Here is a 23,122-nt window from a genome sequence, read left to right as displayed (position 1 = left end):
AGATTCATCCTCCACCTCCTTTTCAGCCATCGCGCCCTGTTCAGCCCTCCTCCCCGTCCACGACACGTGGGGATGATACGGGGACTGACACGGCCGCGACGGGTACAGACGACGAGGTTTACGACGAGGATCTGCCGTCGTCACCTCCCACCCGGGCTTCTCCGCCCGACGAGATTGGATCGTTTCACTCCATGATCGCCAGGGCATCTGAGCTTTTCCAGCTCTGCCCGGAAGAGAAGGAGGAAGGTTTCCTTTATCAACGGCGCGAGGCCAAGAGGAAGACGGTCCTCTCTGTACCTCTACTGGACGATATTTGGGATGAGGGCCTCGCCCTCCTCAAGAACCCATCCACGACGCCGGCTAGAAGGGATCGGTACGAGAAGAAGTACCGGGTCCCGGACGCGGCCCCCTTGTGCCTTCGGGCTATCTCGGTCGTCTCCGCGGCGGCCAGGAATAAAGCGGGGGGGGGGTGGCCTCTACATCGACCTCCCCGCCGGACGGCGAGGGAAAGAAATTAGATACGATGGGACGCAGAGTCATCTCATCTGCAGCGACGACGATTAAGGCGGCCAACGCCTTGGCTATCGTAGCACGCTACGACAGGGAATTGTGGTACAAACTAGCCCCCCTGCTGGACTTCCTACCGGACGACAAGAGGGCGGAAGCCCTAGAGATCTTACAGGAAGGAGAGGTGGCATCGGACCACGCCATTATGATTGCGACGGACATCGCTGACACTGGATTTCGCCAGTTGGGCAACGGCATGTGCCTTAGGCGGCGTGGATGGCTCAAGGCTTCTGACTTCCGTCAGGACGTGCAGACCAGAGTCTTGGACATGCCGTTCGACGGAAACAACCTGTTTGGGAAAACAGTGGACGATTCCCTTCAAGCCATCAAGGCGGACACAGAGACGGGCCGGGCTCTTGGGGTTCTCCAGCAACGGCGGCCGCCCTTCGGAGTGGCAGAGGCAAACAGGGTGCCTCCAAAGGTTCCAGCGGCGGATTTTCCACCTACCGTCAAGCGGCCCGTTCGTCATCACAGGAAGCTTACAGGGGACGAGGCAAGTCAGGCGGATCCCGCCGTCGTCGCCAAGGAGGACAAGGCGGCAAAGCCTCGTCTAAACAGGACTGAACCGGCCGTGGGGTCGGGCCCCCACCGAAGCACCCCGGTGGGAGGCCGGCTGGTGAGCTTTGTCAGCGTGTGGGAGTCCATCTCCACCGACCGTTGGGTGCTGGACGCCCTAGCTCAGGGTCACGCGCTCGAGTTTCTAAAGAGGTGCCCGCGCGTCCCCCCTGTGGCCAAGAAAGAACATCACGTCCCTCAACTTCTCTTGGAGGTAAAGGCGATGCTCAAGAAGGGCGCCATCGAGCTCGTCCCAAAGAGGCTTCGGGGCTCCGGAGTTTACTCAAGATACTTCCTCATGAAGAAGACGGGAGGATGGCGTCCCATCCTGGACCTACGACGACTGAACAAATTCATCAAGGCACAGAAGTTCCGTATGGTCACCCTCCAACACTTCCTGGGTCAGCTGGAGGAGGGCGATTTCCTGTCGTCGTTCGATTTGGAGGATGCCTACTTCCATATTCCCATCCTAAAGGGACACCGAAAGTTTCTCAGGTTCGTGGTCCAAGAGCGTCACTATCAGTTCAGAGCCCTTCCCTTCGGATTGAGGTCGGCACCCAGGGTGTTCACCAAGTGCCTCGCACCGGTGGCGGCGCCGCTGCGCCGAGAGGGGATCCACGTCTACCCCTACCTGGACGACTGGCTCATCCGAGCGAAGACGAAGGAGCTCGCCGTGGAGCAAACGGCAAGGACCGTCCAACTACTCACGGAACTGGGATTCTCCATAAACTACGCCAAGTCCCACCTGGTGCCCGCGCAAGACGCACTGTTTCTGGGAGCGAAGCTCGACACAGTGTCGCTTCTGGCCTCTCCGTCAGAGGAAAGGACGAGGGCCATCTTGGGCAAGGTGCAGCGGATGCTGGTTGCGGACGCGGCCAGAGTGAGGTCCATCAAGTCCCTCCTCCGAATGATGTCTTCTTGCATTTACCTCATACACCTGTGCAGGCTCCGGATGCGCCCGTTGCAGGAGTTCCTGGACGCGCGCTGGATCCAGACAACTGGCAGCTTCGAGGAGAGGATCACACTCGACGAGAGTTTCCGACGAGCGATCCGGTGGTGGGGCACCCGCGCGCATCTGACGGCGGGCATGGACTTCCAGACCCCCGGCCACCAGGAGACAGTGACCACGGATGCCTCCCTGGAAGGGTGGGGAGCGCACACCGAAAATCTGCACGCGAGAGGCCTTTGGCTTCCGACGGAGAAGTCCCTCCATATCAACGTCCTGGAGCTCCGTGCAGTGTTTTGGGCCCTCGGGTCCTTTCTTCCTTTTACTCAAGGGCAAGGTGGTGAGGATCTTCACCAACAACACCACCACCATGTTCTACATCAGGAAACAGGGCGGAACCAGGTCCCCAGCCCTGTCCAAGGAGGCGCAGGATCTGTGGCATTGGGCCGTCGCCCAAGGGATGTTTCTGGTGCCGTTTCATCTGGCAGGGATAAAAAACACCATCGCCGACTCGCTCAGCAGAGAGCTACGCTCGTGCCACGAGTGGGAACTACGACAGGATCTAGTGGACCGCCTCTTCCGACGGTGGGGCACACCCCAGATCGATCTTTTCGCGACGGCGACGAACTCCAAGTGCCGGAGGTTCGCCAGTGATTCCCCAGCCGAGGAGCATGGGCGATGCTTTCTCGTTCCCCTGGGAGGGCCTGTTTCTATACACGTTCCCTCCATTGCCATTGCTGATCCGGCTCGTCAACCAGCTCAAGAGGTCACGGTGCAGGATGATCCTCGTCGTACCTGCGTGGCCGAGGCAGATATGGTTCCCGGACCTTCTGGACTTGTCAGCGTCCCCATCAATCAAGCTGCCAGTGGACGCGGATCTTCTCTCCAGGGAAGGAGGCGCCATCTCCATCACGACCCGAAGTCGTGGAGCTTGCAGGCCTGGCTCCTGCAGCGTTAGAGTTTGGAGGATACGACATACCGGCCGACTGCAGAGAGGTTCTTGCAAAGGCCAGGGCGTCCTCAACTCTTAAATGCTACAGACACAAATGGAAGAGGTTCTCTGTCTGGTGCCACGCACAGAAGATTAACCCTCTACGGATTACGGCTCCCCAAGTACTGCCGTACCTGCTGACGCTGGCCAAGGCTGGACTGGCGCACGCGTCCATCAAGATTCATCTTGCTGCGATCTCCCGATACAAAAGAACCACGGGGCGGACGTCTTTGTGGTCTCATCGTCTGGTGAAAGAGTTCATGAAGGGACTATTCAGATCGTTCCCGCCAGTGAAGGCTCTGGCCCCGGCGTGGGAGCTCAACGTGGTGCTGACCAAGCTCATGGGACCTCCGTTCGAGCCTCTGCACTCGGCTCAGTTGAAGTTCTTGTCGTGGAAAACAGCGTTTCTTGTGGCCATCACCTCCGCACGACGGGTGGGAGAGATCCAGGCCCTTTCCTGCAAGGCCCCGTACTTGACTTTTTCACGACACGAGGGTAGTGCTCAGGATGCACCCCTCCTTCATGCCCAAGGTGCCGTCGGACTTCCACCTCAACAAACCCTTGGTGTTGCCTGTTTTCTTCCCGTCGCCTTCGTCGCCGGCTGAAAGGACTTTGCACTCGCTGGATGTGGCTAGAGCGCTTAAGTTCTACGTGGACCGCACGAAGTGTTTTCGGAAGATGTCACAACTCTTTGTGAACTTTGGACCTGTCAATCAGGGGAAGGCTCTCTCGAAGGCTTCCATTTCCAGATGGCTCTCCGGCTGTATCATGTACTGTCATCGGTTGGCAAACCGACCGCTGCCTGGCCGTCCGAGAGCCCATTCCACCAGAGCGATCGCAGCTACCACGGCATTCCTATCTGGTGTGCCCTTGCTGGACATCTGCAGGGCTGCTACGTGGAGGTCGACGCACACCTTCACGAAATTCTACTGCGTCGATCGGGATTCCAGGGAGGAGTGCAGGGTCGGCCAAGCAGTGCTGCGCAACCTGTTCGCCTAAGGTGAGCCTGGTGAGGAGGTAAGAATTGCTTAATGTTGAGTTTGATGCAATGCTTAATGTTGAGCCTTTGCTACCTCCCGTGGTTGTGCATGTGTGTACTGCTATGTATTCTTTATTCATGAGCATGTGAATCCATGCCAGACCCCATGCTGGAGAAGGAACAAGTTACTTACCTGTAACTGTTCTCCAGCATGGGTCTGGCATGGATTCACATTCGAACCCTCCCGCCTTCCCCTCTGCGGCTCTTCACGTGGTCATACTGCCACTTCACGTGCTACCAAATCTGAAGATGGCTGCCAGAGGCGGGGCTTAGGTAGAGGGCAGTCATTGGCTGTGGTCAGTATGACGCAGAGATCAGTGATTGGTTACTACTACGAAAGACAGATCAGAAACGAAACTGATACTGATTTTTTCTTTACCGAGGATTCCCAGCCTGACGACGGGGAATATTCATGAGCATGTGAATCCATGCCAGACCCATGCTGGAGAACAACAGTTACAGGTAAGTAACTTGTTCCTTATGCATTACATTCAGAGACGTCTATGCGTGTCTGGCTCTCTCTTGATGGCACCCTTTCTGCTCCCATCTACACAGCACGTGGCCTTAAACAGGGGTGTCTATTGGCATCATCTGTTAAATTATTTTATACATGATGTTAGATATGTATTTGCAAAGGTTTCATCTGACTTCCCGAAATTGATCAGTGAACCCATAAAGGCTTTATTATATGCAGATGACCTTGTTTTATTCTCTAAAACCCAACTGGGCCTTCTAAAGCTACTAAGAGCATTTCAAGGCTATATTAAACAAAACGAACTCAGGTTGACTACTGAGAAAACGCAGATTGTCCAATATGTACCGACAAGGGGTGGATCAAAGCGTCGTGCATGGACAGTTAATCAGATGCAGCTTCAAACTGTAGGCCAGTATACTAACCTGGGCATTTATTTCGAGGGTTCAATAAATGTGAAAAGTCTGATTAATTGTATAGAAAGGAAAAAAGAGATGGCAACATGTCAATAAAAAATAATCATGTTTAGGTATGGGAAATTTACCATCAAACCGGCTTGGTTTTATTGGAGCCAGAAAGCAGTCCCTTTAATACTGCATGGTTTGGAGACCCTTCCGGTCAAACCTGGCTTTCAATTTGACAAATGGGAAGGCAAATTCTGGAGGCAAATTTTGCAAGATCCAACCTGTAATCCACAAGCTTAGATCAGATACGAACTGGGATTGATATCCCTTCACGCTCTGTATAATTAGAGACTTTGTTCACTATTTAGGAAATGTTTGATTTCAACCAATGTTAACATCATCTTGAGGTTGCTTTCTGTTTAGATGTTTTCAACTGAACTCCGTTTTATGGTCAATTGGGTAAACAATGTGTGTCAAATTTTATCAGCTTGTGATATCACAATTGAGTTGCTGATTACCAATCCTGACAAAGCTAAAGATAAACTATATAAAATGGATTGGATACATACGTGTGATGGATGTATGGGTTACAAGGATGGTGACTTAGATTGCCACCCAAAAAAAAAGCGCACACTGCCTCCGTAATTAATGAGAGCACCAATACCGAAATACAGGTTGTCCATATTACGCTTGCGGTTTAATTTATGGCCAATGAAAGCCATTCTTGTAAAACACCATTTAATATCCCAACAAGAGAATTTCTGTCTATTTTGCAACAACAGAAGCATACCAGAAACTCTGGAATATCTAACTACCGAATATCTTGCACTAAGTAATTTAAGACAAATACATTATGCTAAACATTGCCACTATCTTGGCAATCAAGAGTACAATGACTGTTGGGCAATCATTCTGAGTGGCAAACAATTACCAATTCAGCTGGCCACAATCAATTTCCTGAATAGTCCCCGACTAGAAACATGAGGGTGTTAAACACTCACTGGGGGAATATATGTCAATGAGTTGCTAGTTTGTTTTCACACTCATGAGTCCACTGATATCTATGTAATCTGGAATATAATGGCTGCTGGGTACACATTATGAGTGGTGAATACATATCATTTTAACCGTTCACCACCAATTGTTTGATCAGTCTCTAATTAGCAATATGAAGGATGGTCAACACTCAATACTCAATATAGAGTATATCTTAATAAGATGTTGATCTGGAAATTAGACCACCTTTCATATCTATAATTTAGTAAAGAATCATGAGTCAGAATTAAGTTCTTACGCTATTGATGTTGTTGATCTAGTGAATGTGCACATGGTGATGAAATGCCATTTCAGAAATTAATTGAGTTGGTGTATCCATGAAAATGTGATGACTTATGTGTATGAGCTTGCGTTCATCATTATTGATTTTGTTCTGTGTTGTTAATTTTATGTATATAGTAGTAATTTTTCATCTTTAATTTTTAATGCAGATGTACTTATATATTTTGTTGTAAGAAGATTGAAAGGTTGATTAAATTCAACTAAAACAATCAATTAAAAAAAGTTAAGTACTCTTCCCTTTGTTAATTCATTAGCATGTACTGGGACTTGCCTTTATAACTTTACGGTATGCTTCAGAATGCTTGTGAAAATGAACATTATTTTTAAGTAGTGTATACATGTGTTACTTGTTAGTAACTATGCGTGGTAAAATTGGACAACGCTTTTGTATGGCTTGTGAATATTTTACATTAGTAATCTTTTTTCATGTCTGGGGTTAAACATGTAGGCAGAGGAGACTACAGACGTTGCTCAGACCTATGGTTCATCACTTTCTGGACCAACTGAATATTCTACTTCTTCAGAGTCTTCGCCTTTCTATGCACCTTGGTCCACGTATGTAGATGATATTAAGCAACCTCAGATAACTTTGAAGAACAGGTATGCTATTTTAAATTTTTTCGCTTACAGATGCACATTATTTTGCATGATTATGCTTATGTACTTCCTTTCAACTTGAGACATTGGGTAAATACAACAGTTTTATGTTTGATATTCTATTAGTTTGAAACCACTACGAAGCAATAGTTTCTCATCTGTGCTGCTCTTTCTCCTACCTAACGATAGCTATCACTTTAAAGTTTTTACAATTGCGCTGCATCTGCCGCATCACTCAGGCCAGAGGTTACACCCGTATACTGTCGACTACCACCACTTCCTGTTTCCATTCATTTGTGCACAGGTGGTTCAGTTCAGTGATGACATTATTTCCCTGGTGGGGTCATGAAGGAGGGCAAGTGACTTTTGTTTGTGCTATGCAGCTCACCACCTTTTATGGCAACTTGCGTGGCAATAGTATGTGTATATTGTGCCTAGTAGATGTGCTTCTGTGAGTGTGTGTGGATTGGATGTGCACATTTTTCATCTCATGTGGTCGTCATCCTCACGTGTATCTGGGAAGAAGTGGTATGTTGACACAAGCATGTGCACTTTGACATGAGAGAGATGTTGTGGAGGTGCATATGTGGTTGATGTCAGGTGCCCCTAAGGATAGCCACAGAGGAGGGTGTCTTTGGGACATGTCGCCTAAATTTGTGTCATTGGTTGGTATTGTACTGCCACTCATTTTCCCGAAGATGCATTGCGCAGTTGTCCCGTTCATGTAGTAGACTTGCCCTCAGGTCCAATCTTGACTTCCAATTCCTCCAGGGAAGCTGACATCGATGGCAACCAGCGCTATGGCAGCAGATCCAGCGTTGGTGGTGGTAGGAGCCCCCTTCTGTGGCCATGCACTACCTGCCATGTTTGCTGACCAGCTCCCTGACGCGCCTCTTGCAGTTCAGCTACCACTTCTGGATCTGGGCCACTCAGTGAGGTGTTGTCTCTACGACGTGTACATTTTGCAGGTTGTCCTTCCAGATTTTGTTGAGCTGTCACTTTGGGATCTTTCACATGTCCGGAACCACTCCTTTGAGACACCCTCCACTAGAAACTTTATCTCCTTATCAGTGAACTTGGTACAGCGTTGCTGCGGCATGGTTCTTGTGTATGCCTGGTACTGTTGGGCGGGGAAGGTGATGTGCTGGTCAGGCAGGGAATTGGCGACTGGTGGTGGACCCAGGAGCAGGGAATTGGCAAAGGATAGACTGTGCTTTCAGTGAAGACAGAAGATGTGGATGGAACTTCTCTAGGCAAAGTAAGGGAGTTTGAAGGTGGCAGTGGGTGGATGGTGGTGTCAGGAGCACGGGGGAGAGGTAAAGCAGTCTGGGTTTCACAGGGGTTTCAGGGCAAATCATTGAATATCCCTTGTCCATGGGGTTGTTAGGTAAGATTGTATGCAGTAACCTGTGGGAGACTGCACCAGCCTTGTCCTCTTGGCAATAATTAACTCAACCTTTGGTATAAACATGTACTACACAAGTTGGTAGAGGGACTGAGTAGCCAGGCTTATCTCAAGGGGTCAATGTGAGCTGTAAGGTTGTAACACAGTTTCACAGTGACAGTTATTCAAATAAACACTTAAAGACAAGGTTTCTTGATTAAACAATTATTCATTTATTTAACAGTCAGTTGAATACACCTTCTTTAGAAGGGAGAAATCATATAACACAAAATATACTTCAATAAATACACACTCCAGTTGATACCCATTGGGAATGGCGCACAGACACTTCCTACATCCTCAGGTGACTTAAATAACTAGGACACTGTGGACATTGATTTATCACTGGCACATTTAGAGCAATACTGAGTTTTAGTGTCAAAAGGGAAATATGAGGGATTAAGACAATGGTTAACAAATATTCATACTCAGGTAAGTACTTTTTTAACACTCCAATGCAATGTAAATTACCCCCTCCTAGGGTAAAGGCAAAAGCACAAAGTCAGAGGTAAGAAGAGTCTCTCAGGAAGCCAGGACAGCCAATGTTAGTTGAGTAAAGTCTAGGGGATCTGAAGATCTTCTTGCGTGTAAGTAAAAGTCTTGCACAATGTTTTAGAAATGTTTGTAGAAAATGAAATCACTGTAGGGCCACAAGCTGGGAGGCCTGTGAGGGGCAAAGCTACAAGCAACTCTGCAAGGGTAACCAAGCCAGGTCTCCACTGAGAACTAGCAAGGTTACACAATAAGAGGTAAGTCCTTTTAGTTTTACAGTACCTTTGGTTTGAAGAAAACTGGATCCAGCTACACTTATGTTCCTGTGTAGGTCTGCAGATCCTGTGTTCCTGGGCCTCAGTCGTGGGGACAAGAGGGAGGATGTCTGGAGACTCCCGCACTACGAATGGAAGGTTGCCGGCAGCAATGGGCAAACTTCAGATCAGCTGCACTTTCCTCGTATCTGGGGTCCAGTACTGTGCTGAGGTGGCTCAGGCTTGTTCAATCCTGCTTCATGGGAGTCCCCAGGATCTTCCTGGAGCTCGGGCCCGACTTAAAGCGATGCACTTGATCTGGTGTTCCGCTCCCTGTCAATTGGTTCCTGCAGCAGCAATGGAAGTACAGCCAGCTCCGAGAGGATGTCCAGACGAGTTCACTTTGGGGTTGATTGCTCCCACCAATTCAAGGGGAGAAGTTTTCTGTTGCAGGGCTTCTCTAGTCGAGGCAAATTTGGAGTTTCAGCAATGCAGCAGGGCTTCACTGGGCAAACTAACGGTCCAGGAGTTGCAGCAAGCGTCTCTTCTAAGTTCTTATTCTGATTCCTTCGTCCAGTGGTCGACTCTGCCTTCTGAGCCAAAAGCCTCGCCTTTCTGCAGGTTTCTCCCATTCATTCGGAGCCTAGCCTAGCTGTCATTCAAATCTCCTTTGACAAAATGGACACCCATGGGTGTCTTACTGCAGCTGCAATTGCAGCCCGCGGTAAAACACCAATGGTAGGAAAAAGTAAACCACTGCCACCATCCATTAGTAGAAAGGGTAACATAAAAATGTTACATGAGAAACTAGACAAAGGGGATACTTAGTAGCCCCTTGCCCCCCCCCGCCCCACCCAATTGTAAGATGGTGTGTACTGGGTCAAGAAAGTTACAAAATGTAAGTAAAGTCAATTTCACTTCACTGCTCTTGGAAACAGTAGTTTCACCAAGAGAAGGTATTTAAACCTTGGGGAAATTGAAGAGACTTCCCTGTGGCACTGCACTGAAGGGGCTGTGTGTCACAATGTAAAGATTATGCCTATGAGGTTTGCCAGACTCCAAAGTCAAAAGAAACACAGAGTCCAAATCATATACAAATACATGAGAGAGTGGGTAAAAGGTCTCACTCTCTGCAGGTTAGAAATTAATTGGCACATTTCTGAGAATTCTCCCTAACACTCGTCCCCCCAGACTAAGGGACAGGAGGATTTCATCCACTCTTGGATGAATCTCCTTACTCCAGTCATTCATACTTTCTGGAGAGACCATCAGCATTTTAGTGATTATACCCTGACCTGCGTTCTATGGTGAAATCAAACCCCTGAAGGCTGATTGACCATCTTAACAATTTAGACTCTCCCCCTTCATCTACATTAACCATCTCAAGAGTTGGTGGTCTGTTTGAATTATAAAAGTAGATCCATTCAAGCATGGTCTAAACTTCTTCAAAGACCACATAATGGCAAAACAATCACGTTCTATGGTTGGCCTTCTTGTTTCTCAGCCCTTCAGTTTCCTACTGATGAAGCAGATAGTGTTTTCCCTGGTTTTCTCATCCAGCTGACTCAAAACTGCACCTATTCCTGTATTGGAAGCATCTGTTTGTACAATAAAGGATTGGTTGTAGTCAGGAGCTGTCAAGACTGGAGCTTGACAAAGGCCTTTAAGTCCTTCAAATGCCTTAGTGCACTCCTCATTCTATCTGACGTTCTTGGGGAATTTAGGTGTGGAGATCACATTTAAGGGAGAAGCTATGGACCCATAGTTCTCAATGAAGTTCCTATAGTAACCTGTGAGACCTAGAAAGGCTCTCACTTGGGTTTGAGTAGTAGGGGTGACCCAGTCTTGCACAGCTTTTACTTTCCTAGGCAATGGCCTTATTTCACCTCCTCGTTCCTCGTGTCCAAGGTAAACCACTTTACTCTGACCAATTTGACATTTGCCTGCCTTTATGGTCAGATGGGCCTGCTCTAAACCTGTAATACATATCCCAGGTGGCTAAAATGCTCTTCCCAAGTGGGACTGAACACTGCAATGTCATCCAAGTATTTCATGCAGACGTCCTCCATCCCATTCAGAACATGATTCACCTTCCTTTGGAATGTAGCAGGTGTATTTTCTAGTCCAAAAGGCATAACCTTAAACTGGTAGAGGCCTCCTGCTGTGAAAACAGCAGTTTTACCCTTGCCTTGGTCTGTCAGAGCTATTTGCCAATAGCCTGATGTTAGGTGAAATTGTCACGCTATCCCCTCATTCCGTCCCTATTTTGCAAGCATCTAGGACAGGCAACACTCACAATGCACCAGTTACCCCAGCCAGGTTTATATTTCCTGTCACTCACAGTGGACGGGTGTCACGTGAGCGGGTTTACCCCAAGGGCCACATATGCAGACTCAAGGGTTCCCCGTTCCTTCACTGGCGTCTGCCATGGCGTCTGCAGGAGGGAGCTCGCAGGCGCCGGCTACAGGATGCTGCGCGCAGAAAGTCATTTCCGTGATCATGGAGACCATTGAGATCTATACGACGCTCACGTGTCGCGCTTGCGGATCAGGTGACGTGGAAGCATCCACCACTTAAGCGCTGAACTTCCGCACATCTGCGCTTCACAGCTGTGACTCTGTACGGCATTTGGATACTTTGTGTTTCACGGCTCTTGACTCTTGGACTGTTTTTCGGATTTGCTTTGCTTTCGTCTTTTGACTCTGTTTGCTGGATTTTGAACTCGGAACGCCTTTTGGACTGTCTTGGATTACCCTGAATTGGACTTGGCATTTTCCTCTTCACTGCATTACGTTATCAAGTACTTTGGATTTTGGTCCTTTCGTTTCATCAAGTTACAGGAGGGCAGGTTGGGTTTTACCCAGTCTACAGTTCTTCTCCCTATTGTCATCGGGGAAACCAGCTCACGTGCGCCTCCACGGAATTATCAACCATCATAGTATTCTGAGCTTCGTCACCCATCAGCTTAGGTAAGCCCTGTTCTTTAATCTGCTTGTTTGCTTGTAATGTACTCATTTGATTGCTAATAAAGGTTTTCCTTCAGAGCTGCCTTGGGTTTCAACATTCTGTGGTTCCGGGCTTCAAGAACTACCCACCTGTGGCCTCAATGATCGCATAGGGAGTAATCTTGTATTCTCTCTCTGTGGTACTTGGGGACGGAGGTTTCATACTCTTCACGACAATCAAGCAACCTGACAGACTGTGAAGCCATTCTTTGTCGTGCAGAATATGCAGGGTGCCACGGATGACCCCATGGCAGCTATGGTTCAAGCGATCACAGTACTAAGAGCAGACATGGCTGCAGCCACCACAGCCCTTCACCAGCGCTTAGATGCTATTCAGAGTACCCGCAACCTTTTACCTGCAGATGCAGAGTTCGGGGACACGGCACCACCTGCCCCAGTTCCCCAGGCCCAGCCACTCCTTCTCCCGTGATTCTACCCACTCCTTTCCCATTGGCTGCACCTGAAAGATTCCAGGGGGATCCCACCCGGTACCGCACATTCCTCAATCAGTGCAAGTTACACTTTCTGTGTCGACCTACCTCCTTCCCCGATCCTACTTCTAAGGCTGCCTTTCTGTTTTCACATGTATCTGGTACAGCCGCTGCCTGGGCCAACCCACTTCTTGAGAACAATAACCCGGCATTATACGACTTTGACCTCCTGGTGACGGAAATGTCACGTGGCTTTGACACCCGCCACAAAGCCCAATCCAGGGATCTAGAACTGTTAGAATTACATCAAGGCAGGGGAACACTCATTGAATATATCACAAAATTCAATCAACTGTCAGCTGAGACTTCATGGCCCGAGAGCAAGAGGGCCGTGGTATTCTACAAGGGTCTGAACAACACTATGAAAGATGCATTATCAGTGGTTCCTTCCTTGCCCACAGCGTTCCCCGATTTAGTGGATCTGGCTCTCCAGGTCGATGCCAGACGCTCAGAACGGAAAGCTGAAGCTGGGTTTTCTGGTTCTATCCCTTCTGCAGGATCCTCTCATTCCGAGTCTGCTTCAGAACCTATGCAAGTTGGAGGCCTACGTAGTCCTTTAACTTCCACGGAAAGGGAACGCAGGAGGGTGGACAATGCTTACTATTATTGTGGGTTGATTGGTCACTTTGTGAAAGAATGTCCACGTCGCCCAAAGGCTAAAGCTCAGGGTTTTCGGGTAGCTCGACCATAGATCCGGGGTGGGTTTGAGCATTATATGTCACTCCCCGGACCAGGTACCTGCGTTTGGCACTATCAGACCCGTGATGGTACATACATTGTTACAACCCAGTACTGAGGTCTCGCATTCAGTAACTGTCATCGACTCTGGTGCCACTGGTAATTACATAGATATCAATATGGCCCACACACTCAATCTCCCTCTTATCACCAAGACCCGACCAGAACCCGTGCAGACTATAGACGGGAGTTTGTTAGTTTCTGGCCCAGTTAAACAGCAGACAGCACCTCTCACTTTGGTCATACAAACTACCCATAAAGAAACCATTAGTTTTGACCTGATATCCATGCCCCAATATGGCCTTATTTTAGGCATTCCTTGTTTGCGTCTGCATAACCCTTTGATCAATTGGAAGACAGGTTCTGTGTTTTTTGAGTCAGAAGTTTGCCAGGAGTTTTGCCTTACTACACCTCCTACTGAGAGCACTCCAGCCCAACTCCTCAGTACTGTTTCACAACTCTCCTTGGAACCTTCTTCCGTTCCCTTGGCGAACACGCACATTGTTGGTCTTGTAGCAGAGACAATTCTGGAGCCCTACCAGGACTACCGGGACGTCTTTGATAAGGGATCATCGGAAATCCTTACACCTCATAGGGTGTACGATTGTCCTATTGAATTACTACCAGGTTCTGTAGTCCCAAAGGGTCGTATTTATTCGCTATCTCCCACTGAGGAACAGACCTTGAAAGCTTACATTCAAGAATCCCTACGTAAGGGTCACATACGTCCATCTTCGTCTCCAGCGGCCAGTCCCATCTTCTTTGTCCCAAAGAAGGAGGGAGACCTTCGCCCATGTGTTGACTACCGACGCCTAAATGCCATCACCAAAAAGGATAGGTATCCTATACCTCTCATCACGCCTCTATTAGATCGCCTCACGCATGCTTCAGTATACACCAAGTTGGATCTCAGGGGTGCGTATAATCTAGTACGTGTGAGAAAAGGTGATGAGTGGAATACAGCCTTTTGCACTCGTTACGGGTTATACAAATATTTGGTCATGCCCTTCGGTCTTTGCAATGCGCCTGCTACATTCCAGCGCTTCATGAATAAATATTTAGCGATATTCTAGATGTATTCATGGTGGTCTATCTGGATGACAGTCTCATTTTTTCACGTTCTCAAGAGGAACACATCCTACACGTAAGGGAGGTACTAAAACGTTTACGCATGTTCTCCCTTTTTGCAAAACCCGAAAAATGTCAATTTCCACCGACAACATTGAGTTTTTAGGGTTCCACATCACTCCTGACGGCCTCACTATGAACCATGCCAAAGTCAAGGCAGTATTGGAATGGCCGGTTCCCACCAACCTTAAAGCATTGCAGTCTTTTTTGGGTTTTGCAAACTATTATAGAAGATTCATTTCTGGATTTTCCTCCATAGCAGCACCTCTTACTCGTTTGACCAGTCCTCTTGTCCTATTCAAATGGTCCAACGATCAACAGCTTGCATTCGATGCCCTCAAAGCTGTGTTTACCACTGCTCCTGTCCTCCAACACCCTGACAGTGATCTCCCTTTCATAGTCGAGGCGGACGCGTCCTCGTTCGCCTTAGGGGCAATTCTATCTCAAGAGTGTGTCACTACTGGACGCTTGCATCTAGTCGCCTTTCATTCCCGGAAGTTCACACCCACAGAGTGTCACTATACAGTGACAGAAATGGAACTTCTGTCTGTTAAAGAAGCTTTCCAAGTCTGGCGTCACCATCTCCTGGGTGCAAAACATCGGGTGACGGTCTTCTCGGACCATCAGAATCTTCGTGATCTAGCATCTCTAAAATGCTCAAATAGCAGACATGTCAGGTGGCACCTGTTTTTTGCTGCTTACGATTTCCAGATCATGCATCGTCCTGGTACCGTTCATGGAAAGGCTGATGCTTTGTCTCGCTCTCCTGGGGGGGTTTCATTGCCAGTCTATCCCGAGACCTTGCTAGATAAGAAACATGTGATATGTCTTTGTACCCCTTCTCTGACTCTGCTGGATATGGTCCGCACGTGGGTTTCCACTCACCCGTCCTTACTTCCAGATTGGGATTTGGTATTACAAGACTGTCTGCCTTTCTTTCAAAACAAGTTGTTTCTACCTACCACTGGTGTCCGCAATCTGGCTCTTGAATGGTCCCATGATCTCCCTGTTCATGCACATCCTGGTCAGCGAAGAACACTCTCGCTCCTACAACGTTAATGTTGGTGGCCTTCCATGAAAAGGGATGTAGAATGCTATGTTAACACTTGCTCTGTTTGTGCCCAATCCAAACATAGGAAAGGACGCCCGTTGGGTCTCCGGCAGCCTCTACCCATACCCCGGAGGCCCTGGCATACCTTGACGATGGATTTTGTGACGGACCTTCCCAGAGTTCAGGGTTTTGATTCCATCTGGGTTGTGGTAGACTCGTTGACCAAAATGGCACGGTTTATTCCATGCTCGGGCATTCCCTCTGCTCCTGTTCTGGCGGGATTGTTTTTTAAGTCCATCGTATGTCTTTTTGGTTTACCATCAGTGTTGGTGTCCGACAGGGGTCCTCAATTCACTTCTCATTTCTGGCGTGCCTTGACTAGATTAGTGGGGATCGATTCACGTTACTCTTCGGCCTACCATTCTGAGACGTATGGACAGACCGAGAGGGTTAATCAAACCACGAAGCAGTACCTGCGTTGTCTGACTCTCCAGCATCAATAGTCCTGGTTTTGCATCTTGCATATGGCTGAATTCGCCTATAACAACGCGGTGCACTCCTCCACTGGTTTCTCTCCCTTCTATGTCTTGTATGGTCAGCACCCTAAAATCCTGCCCATCCCAGATTTCTCGCTTTCTGGTAATCCGGCTACCTCTTCTTGCATCAGAGACATCTTGGCTGTCCACGCGCCGACCTTGCTGCACCTCCAAGAAGCCCAGGATTCCATGAAGGCTGCCGCGGACCGGAAGCGTTCTGTGGCCCCTTCGTTTGCTGTGGGGGATAGAGTTTGGCTTTCTTCTCGCCATCTACATCTGCAGGGTTGCCGCAAGTTGTTGCCCCGGTTCATTGGTCCTTTTGTGGTCTCCCGGGTGATCAACCCCGTGGCCTATCGCCTTCGGGTCCCGGCTTCGTGGCGGCTTCACCCTGTCTTTCATGTCTCTCTTCTCAAACCTTGCCCTGGTTCTACCCGTCTTCGTTCCCCTGGGGACCCGATTTCCCCTTCCTCCCCGGATGTCTTTGAAGTGTCTGCTATTCTGGGTTCTCGTTTCTTCAAGGGGGGCTTGCAGTACCTAGTGGATTGGCAGGGTTATGGCCCGGAGGAGCGCTCATGGATTCCTGCGGGTGGTGATCATGCCCCTCGTCTGGTTTCCCGTTTCCATAGGGACAATCCGTTGTGCCCATGGGGTCGTGGGCCTTTGGGGGGGGCTCTGTCACGCTATCCCCTCCCTATTTCGCAAGCATCTAGGACAGACAACACTCACAATGCACCAGTTACCCCAGCCAGGTTTCCATTTCCTGTCACTCACAGTGGACGGGTGTCACGTGAGCGGGTTTACCCCAAGGGCCACATATGCAGACTCAAGGGTTCCCTGTTCCTTCACTGGCATCTGCCATGGCGTCTGCAGGAAGGAGCTCACAGGCGCCGGCTACAGGATGCTGCGCGCAGAAAGTCATTTCCGCAATCATGGAGACCATTGAGATCTATACAACGCTCACGTGTCGCGCTTGCGAGTCACGTGACGCGTTCATCCGTCTCACTCGCGGATCAGGTGACGCGGAAGCATCCACTACTTAAGCGCTGAACTTCCACACGTCCGCGCTTCACAGCTGTTCTTTGGAGGACTCTACAGCGTTTGGATACTTTGTGTTTCACGGCTCTTGACTCTTGGACTGTTTTTTGGATTTGCTTTGCTTTCGTCTTTTGGCTCTGTTTGCTGTATTTTGAACTCGGAACGCCTGTTGGACTGTCTTGGATTACCCTGAATTGGATTTGGCATTTTCCTCTTCACTGCATTACGTTATCAAGTACTTTGGATTTTGGTCCTTTCGTTTCATCAAGTTACAGGAGGGCAGGTTGGGTTTTACCCAGTCTACAGTTCTTCTCCCTATTGTCATCGGGGAAACCAGCTCACGTGCCCCTCCACGGAATTATCAACCATCATAGGATTCTGGGCATCGTCACCCATCAGCTTAGGTAAGCCCTGTTCTTTAATCTGCTTGTTTGCTTGTACTGTACTCATTTGATTGCTAATAAAGGTTTTCCTTTACAGCTGCCTTGGGTTTCAACATTCCGTGGTTCCGGGCTTCAAGAACTACCCACCTGTGGCCTCAATGATTGCATAGGGAGTAATCTTGTATTCTCTCTCTGTGGTACTTGGGGACGGAGGTTTCATACTCTTCACGACAATCAAGCAACCTGACAGAAATGTTCTGAGGTACTTGGCTGAACCAAGTTTATCCACCAGTTCATCTGTTCTAGGTAAAGGATGGGCATCAGTCGTGATGACTGCATTAAGAGCTCTATAGTCCACACAGAATCTCAACTCCTTGGAGCCTTTGGCACTAGCCCAACTGGACTAGCCCATGGACGTGTAGATGGCTCTATTACCCCAAGATCAAGCATCTTCTTGACATCTTGACCTCCTCCTTTATGTGGGATCTTCCATTCTGTCACTTCTGCTTTTGACAAGGACACAGTCACCAGTGAGGATATCATGCTGGCCCCTAGGGGTCAAGCCTGGAGTCAGTGAAAACAGGGAGGAAAACTGATTAAACAGAACTCTGCACTCCTGCTGCTTCAGAGTCGGATCAGAAGAGAGATTAACTCCTTCTGTTCCATCTAAAGGCTGTCCCCTGAGAAGGTCGGTTAGAGGTTCACTCTCTTCCTCCTCTTGATCAGATGCTAAGAACAAAGCTCCTAGTTCTGGTCTGGATACATATGCCTTTAGGCGGTTAGTGTGAAAGACCCTAGGGGCCTCCTTGGGATTGCCCAAGTCCACTAAATAATTAACCTCTCCAAGTTTGCCCACAACCTTGAAGGGTCCAATCCCTTTGTCCTGTAAGGCCCTCTGCCTTGTAGGTACCATAACTAGAACTAGCTGGTCTTGAGTAAACTCAACCATGTTGGCCTTCTGGTCATTCCAATGTTTAACCAGAGCCTGACCTGCTTTCAAGTTATCAGATTTTCCTGTCCTCGTTTGTGTTATTCTCCTTCTGAGACCTAACACATAGTCAGTGACTCTTACTGGCTTGAGGGAGGGAGCATTCTCCAACCCTTCCTCGATTAGGGCCAATGAACCCCTAAATGGATGACCATAGAGGAGCTCAAAGGTGCTGAAGCCAACCCCTTCATGAGGGACTTCTCTATAAGCAAAGAGAAGGCATGGCAGTAGAAGGTCCCACTTTCTTCTAAGGGGTTCTTCTAAAGCACCTATCATGCTCTTCATTGTCCTAATAAACCTCTCCACGAACCCATTGGTTTGGGGATGGTAGGTTGTTGAGAACTTGTAGGTCACTCCACAGTTTTTCCCCATGGCTTGCATGTAGAAGAACATACAATTGGTCCCCCTGTCTGAGATAACCTCCTTAGGAAAGCCTACCCTTGTAGAAATACCTTAGGTGGGCAATAATAGTCCTCATAGGTATGGCTTCAGGATACCTGGTAGCATGGTCTACCACAACCAATATAAATTGGTTGCCTGAAGATGTGAGAGGGTCTAGGGGACCAACAACTTCAATCCTGACCCTCTCAAAAGGAACTCCCACCACTGGGATGGGCACCAAGGGTGTCACGTTCTTTGCTCCACTCTTGCCAGATGTCTGACTAGTGTGACAGCTTCTACAGAATGTATCTACATCAGACCCCATCTTGGGCCAGTATAAATACAGAGAAATCCTTTCCTTGGTCTTCTTAAAACTTAAGTGACCAGCTAAAGGAATCTCATGGGCTAACTGTAGAAACAGAACTCTCACCTCCTGAGGTACTAGCACGTCTTCTGTAGTCCCCTGGGGTAGACTCAAGTGGCTCACTGTAAAGGAGGCCATCCTCCCAGTACAGCCTGTGCTTCTCTGGCACTTGCCCATCCAGCTGGGAAGCTACCTATTGGCAAAGTCCATCAAGAGTAGGACACTCTCTTTGACCTTTGCTGAAGTCTGCCCTAGAGGGTCTACCTTCTGCAAGCAAAGTCTGCAGCTCAGGATCGTCTTTAGGATCCAAATCTCCAACATAGGGAAGGGCTTCTTCCATCTCTGATTCACCAGTAGCTGTATCACCATTCTCTGGTTGTTCCTCACACTCGGCCTCAGCTGGTGGAGGGGGGTCACAGATGTGACCTTGGACTGTCCTCTCGGATGTCCTTGTCCTTTGAACAGGGGTGACACCTTACCTCTTTGCTGAAACCTTGTGTTTCCCCTTTGTCTCCTACTTTGTCCTAGAGGTTGAAGAGTGTCCTTTCTGTGGTCTGAAAGTTATAGGTTGATAGTATAGGTTATAGGTTGATCCTCTTGCCTCACAGCCATAAAAGACTGGATGTCATCCCACTTTCTTTCCCTCAATACTGACAAGACTGAGGTAATATTCTTCCCTCCCAACACTCTCTACCCTTCCCCCCTCCCTTCATCCACTTTCCACCTTCTAACCTCCCCATATCTACCATTGCCCGCAACCTTGGCCTCCATCTTGACTCCTCTCTCTCCTTCTCCACTCACATGTCTCTAACCTCCCGAACCTGTCGTCACCACCTCTTCAACATCCGTAAGATCTGCTCCTCTCTCACATTCCATGCCTCCAAACTCCTAATCTCCTCCCTCATTTTCTCCCGCCTCTTCTACTGCTCCTCACTCCTCTTTGGACTCACTGTCTCTCGCCTAACTCCCCTAAAATCCATCTACCACTCCTCTATTCGCGCTCTGTCTCCTCAGTCCCTGAGACTCCATTTCTTCCTCTATCTCTCAACTCAACTGGCTTCCCTTCCTCTCACAATTGAAATTTCATTTCCTCTGCCTTGTCTACAAAACTCTCCACGACCTGCCCCCCACCTTTCTTCCCTCCTTTCTTTTTATTCACCTTCCCGCTCCCTCGGCTCAGCATACCTCTACCTCCTCTCTACCCTCAGCCCCATGTGCCTCCTCGCGCTTCCGCTCCTTCCAACTCTTGGCCCCCCAACATTGGAACTCCCTCCCCCTCCGCATCCTCTCTTCCCCCACCTACTCATCCTTCCGCTCCTCCCTAAAAGCCCTTCTTCTTCACTCCCCCCCCCCCGACTCCTCTTGCCTACCCCTGTCCCCTTCTAACTCTCCCCCCCCCCTTCTCCTCCCTCTGGACCACAAATTCGCCACTGATACCACTTGTACTTTAAAGTCACCAGAGCACTCCCCCTTCCCCTCCCCCTCCCCCCTCCCCATTCCTCCCACTCCCAGACCTCAATACAAACTCTGGAACCCCCTTCACCTTCCCCCACTCTCCCCCTCCTCCTTGTAAATTGTTCTACGTGTTGTTCTAATATCTTGACTCATATTGTAAAATGCTTCTCTTACTATTGCACCTGTTGTTATATTGTAAAGCGCTTCGGCTTAAAGCGCTATATAAAGTCAGTAAACATAAACATAGTAGATGAAACCCAACAGGAAAGTCCTTGTTTGGAAATAGACTGCCCCTTGTTGGAGGGCCCAAATGCCACAAACAACTGCTTTGACTTCCGGAAGTCCTTTGTACAATTCAGATAAAATATGAGTGCCCTCTTGACGTCCAGAGAATGCAGGGCCTTTTCTGCTGGAGTGGATGCATTAGCAAAGAACGAGGGTAAGGCAATAGAGGCAAGTTTGTGAAACGCAGACGGCACTTTCGGGATAAAGTGCAAATTAGTAGCCAGGAGAGCCTTGTCCTTCATAAACCTTAGATAAGGCGGGTCAATGATTACTGCCTGCAACTCTGACACCCGCCTGGCCGAGGTAATCGCCACTAGAAAGGCCACCTTCCACGAGAGGAACTTCAAAGAAGCTGTCGACATGGGTTCAAATGGAGGTTTCATCAAAGCCGAAAGAACTACATTGAGGCGCCACACCGGTGCAAATCTCTTCTCCCGGGGAAATGTCTGAAATAGTCCTTTCAGAAAATGTTTCACCAAGTGATCACTAAACAGGAGCAGCATGGCGCCTCCTCGTGAACCTAGAAATCGCTGCCAAATGCACCTTGATGGAGGATAACGCCAGGCACCCTTGTGCAAGGTGTAACAAGTATGGGAGAACCGGAGCCGGGGATACGTCCAAAGACTTTTATCTCACAATGACCTTCACACCAGGCACAGAATCTCACCTAGTTATGACCATATGAGACATTGGTAGAAGGGACCCTTGCCGCCTCCAACATCCGGCGACACTCCCGGTTGATCCTAGATGACCGAACTCGGAGTGGTCAGGAGCCACACCTCCAGGCTGAGAGATGCCGGATTGTGATGCCACACTCTGCCGTCGTCCTGAGACTGGAGATCCAGATCCGCTCCTAACCAAAACGGCTCTTCCACCGCCAGATGAAGGAGATCTGAAAACTACGTCTGCCTGGGCCAGAACGAGGCTACCAAAATCATCCACTGGATGGTCCTCTAAATCAGTGTAAACAGGGGAAACGCATACACGAAGAGGCCCTATCACGGAAATGAGAATGCGTCCCCTAATTACTCCAGGTGAGCCCCTCTGGTGGCAAACTCCGGACACTGTTTGTTTTCCATTGTATCAAACAAGTCTATCACAGGAGACACCCATCGCCGGAAGATCCTTGCCACCTGCTGCGCCTTCAGCCTCCAATAGTGCAGCTTACTGGCGTCCCTGCTGAGCGCGTCCGCATTAACAATCAGAACCCCTGGCAGATGGAAAGCAACAATAATGATCCCTTGAGCTAGAGACCAATGCCAAACGTCCTGCGCCTCCTTTGACTGGACTCAGGAATGCATGCCCCCCCGCTTCCTTAAATAGAACATTGTGGTTGTATTGTCCGTTAACACCCTCACGACTGCTCTGCGGATGCGCGGAAGAAACGACTTCAGGGCCCAATGCACCGCCCTCAACTAGAGTACATTGATATGCAACAAAGTCTCCTCCCGAGACCATAGGCCCCGTACCTGTGACTCGTCGAGGTTTGCCACCCACTCTATCTGGGAAGTGTCTGCCACGATCGTAAATTGGAGCTCCGGCTCCAGCAAGGGCATACCCCTTACGAGATTGGTTGTGCAAGTCCACCACCGAAGGGCATCCATCAAGCCCTCGTCGACCACCAGCTTGTCTGACCATAATCCTCGACTCTGCGACCACCTGTCTGCGAGGAACTCCTGCATCGGCCTCATGAACAGACAGATTGTCCCGGGTAAGAAACTGCGCCTCGAGAAACACCAAATCTCTGGATGGTGTTAAGTACGATTAGTCGAAGTTGACGGCGAATCCCAGCCGTTGCAAAAGGGCCATGGTCGCCAAGAGACTCCATTGCCCGTTCCTGCGACAAACCCCTTACCAACTAATCGTCCAGGTAGGGGTACACATGATGACCCTCCCTCCTGAGGAAGGCAGCCACCGAAGCCAGACACTTTGTAAACGTCCTTGGGGATGACTACAGGCCAAACGGGAGGACCCGAAACTAATATTGATCCTCTCCGACCACAAATAGCAGGAACTTGCAGTGTTTTTTTCCTCATCGGGATATGGAAATAGGCATCCTGTAGATCTAATGACGCTAGGAACTCGCCCGGTTGCACCGAGCGGATGACATCTTGAAGGGTGCGCATCTTGAACTTCAGGCATGGCAGATTCTTGTTCAACGCCCGAAGATCTAGAATAGGCCT

At 49.1% G+C, this 23,122-nt stretch overlaps 1 protein-coding gene across 1 annotated transcript in view; it reads left to right on the top strand.

The window, feature by feature from the left end:
• Nucleotides 1–6,650: 6,650 nt before the first annotated feature.
• MEIOC (meiosis specific with coiled-coil domain) overlaps nucleotides 6,651–23,122 on the top strand; it is an 837,366-nt gene continuing 820,894 nt past the window's right edge. The window contains exons 1-2 of the mRNA XM_069632830.1: nucleotides 6,651–6,665; nucleotides 6,761–6,912. Coding sequence (XP_069488931.1) covers nucleotides 6,651–6,665; nucleotides 6,761–6,912 — 167 coding nt within the window. The remainder of the gene's footprint in view (nucleotides 6,666–6,760; nucleotides 6,913–23,122) is intronic.

This window comes from Ambystoma mexicanum, chromosome 13 (assembly GCF_040938575.1).
Source record: "Ambystoma mexicanum isolate Mex_15411 chromosome 13, UKY_AmexF1_1, whole genome shotgun sequence".
Taxonomy (NCBI): Eukaryota; Metazoa; Chordata; class Amphibia; order Caudata; family Ambystomatidae; genus Ambystoma; species Ambystoma mexicanum.
Note: the sequence above shows the minus strand (reverse complement) of the source record. Positions and strands in the feature narration are given on the sequence as shown.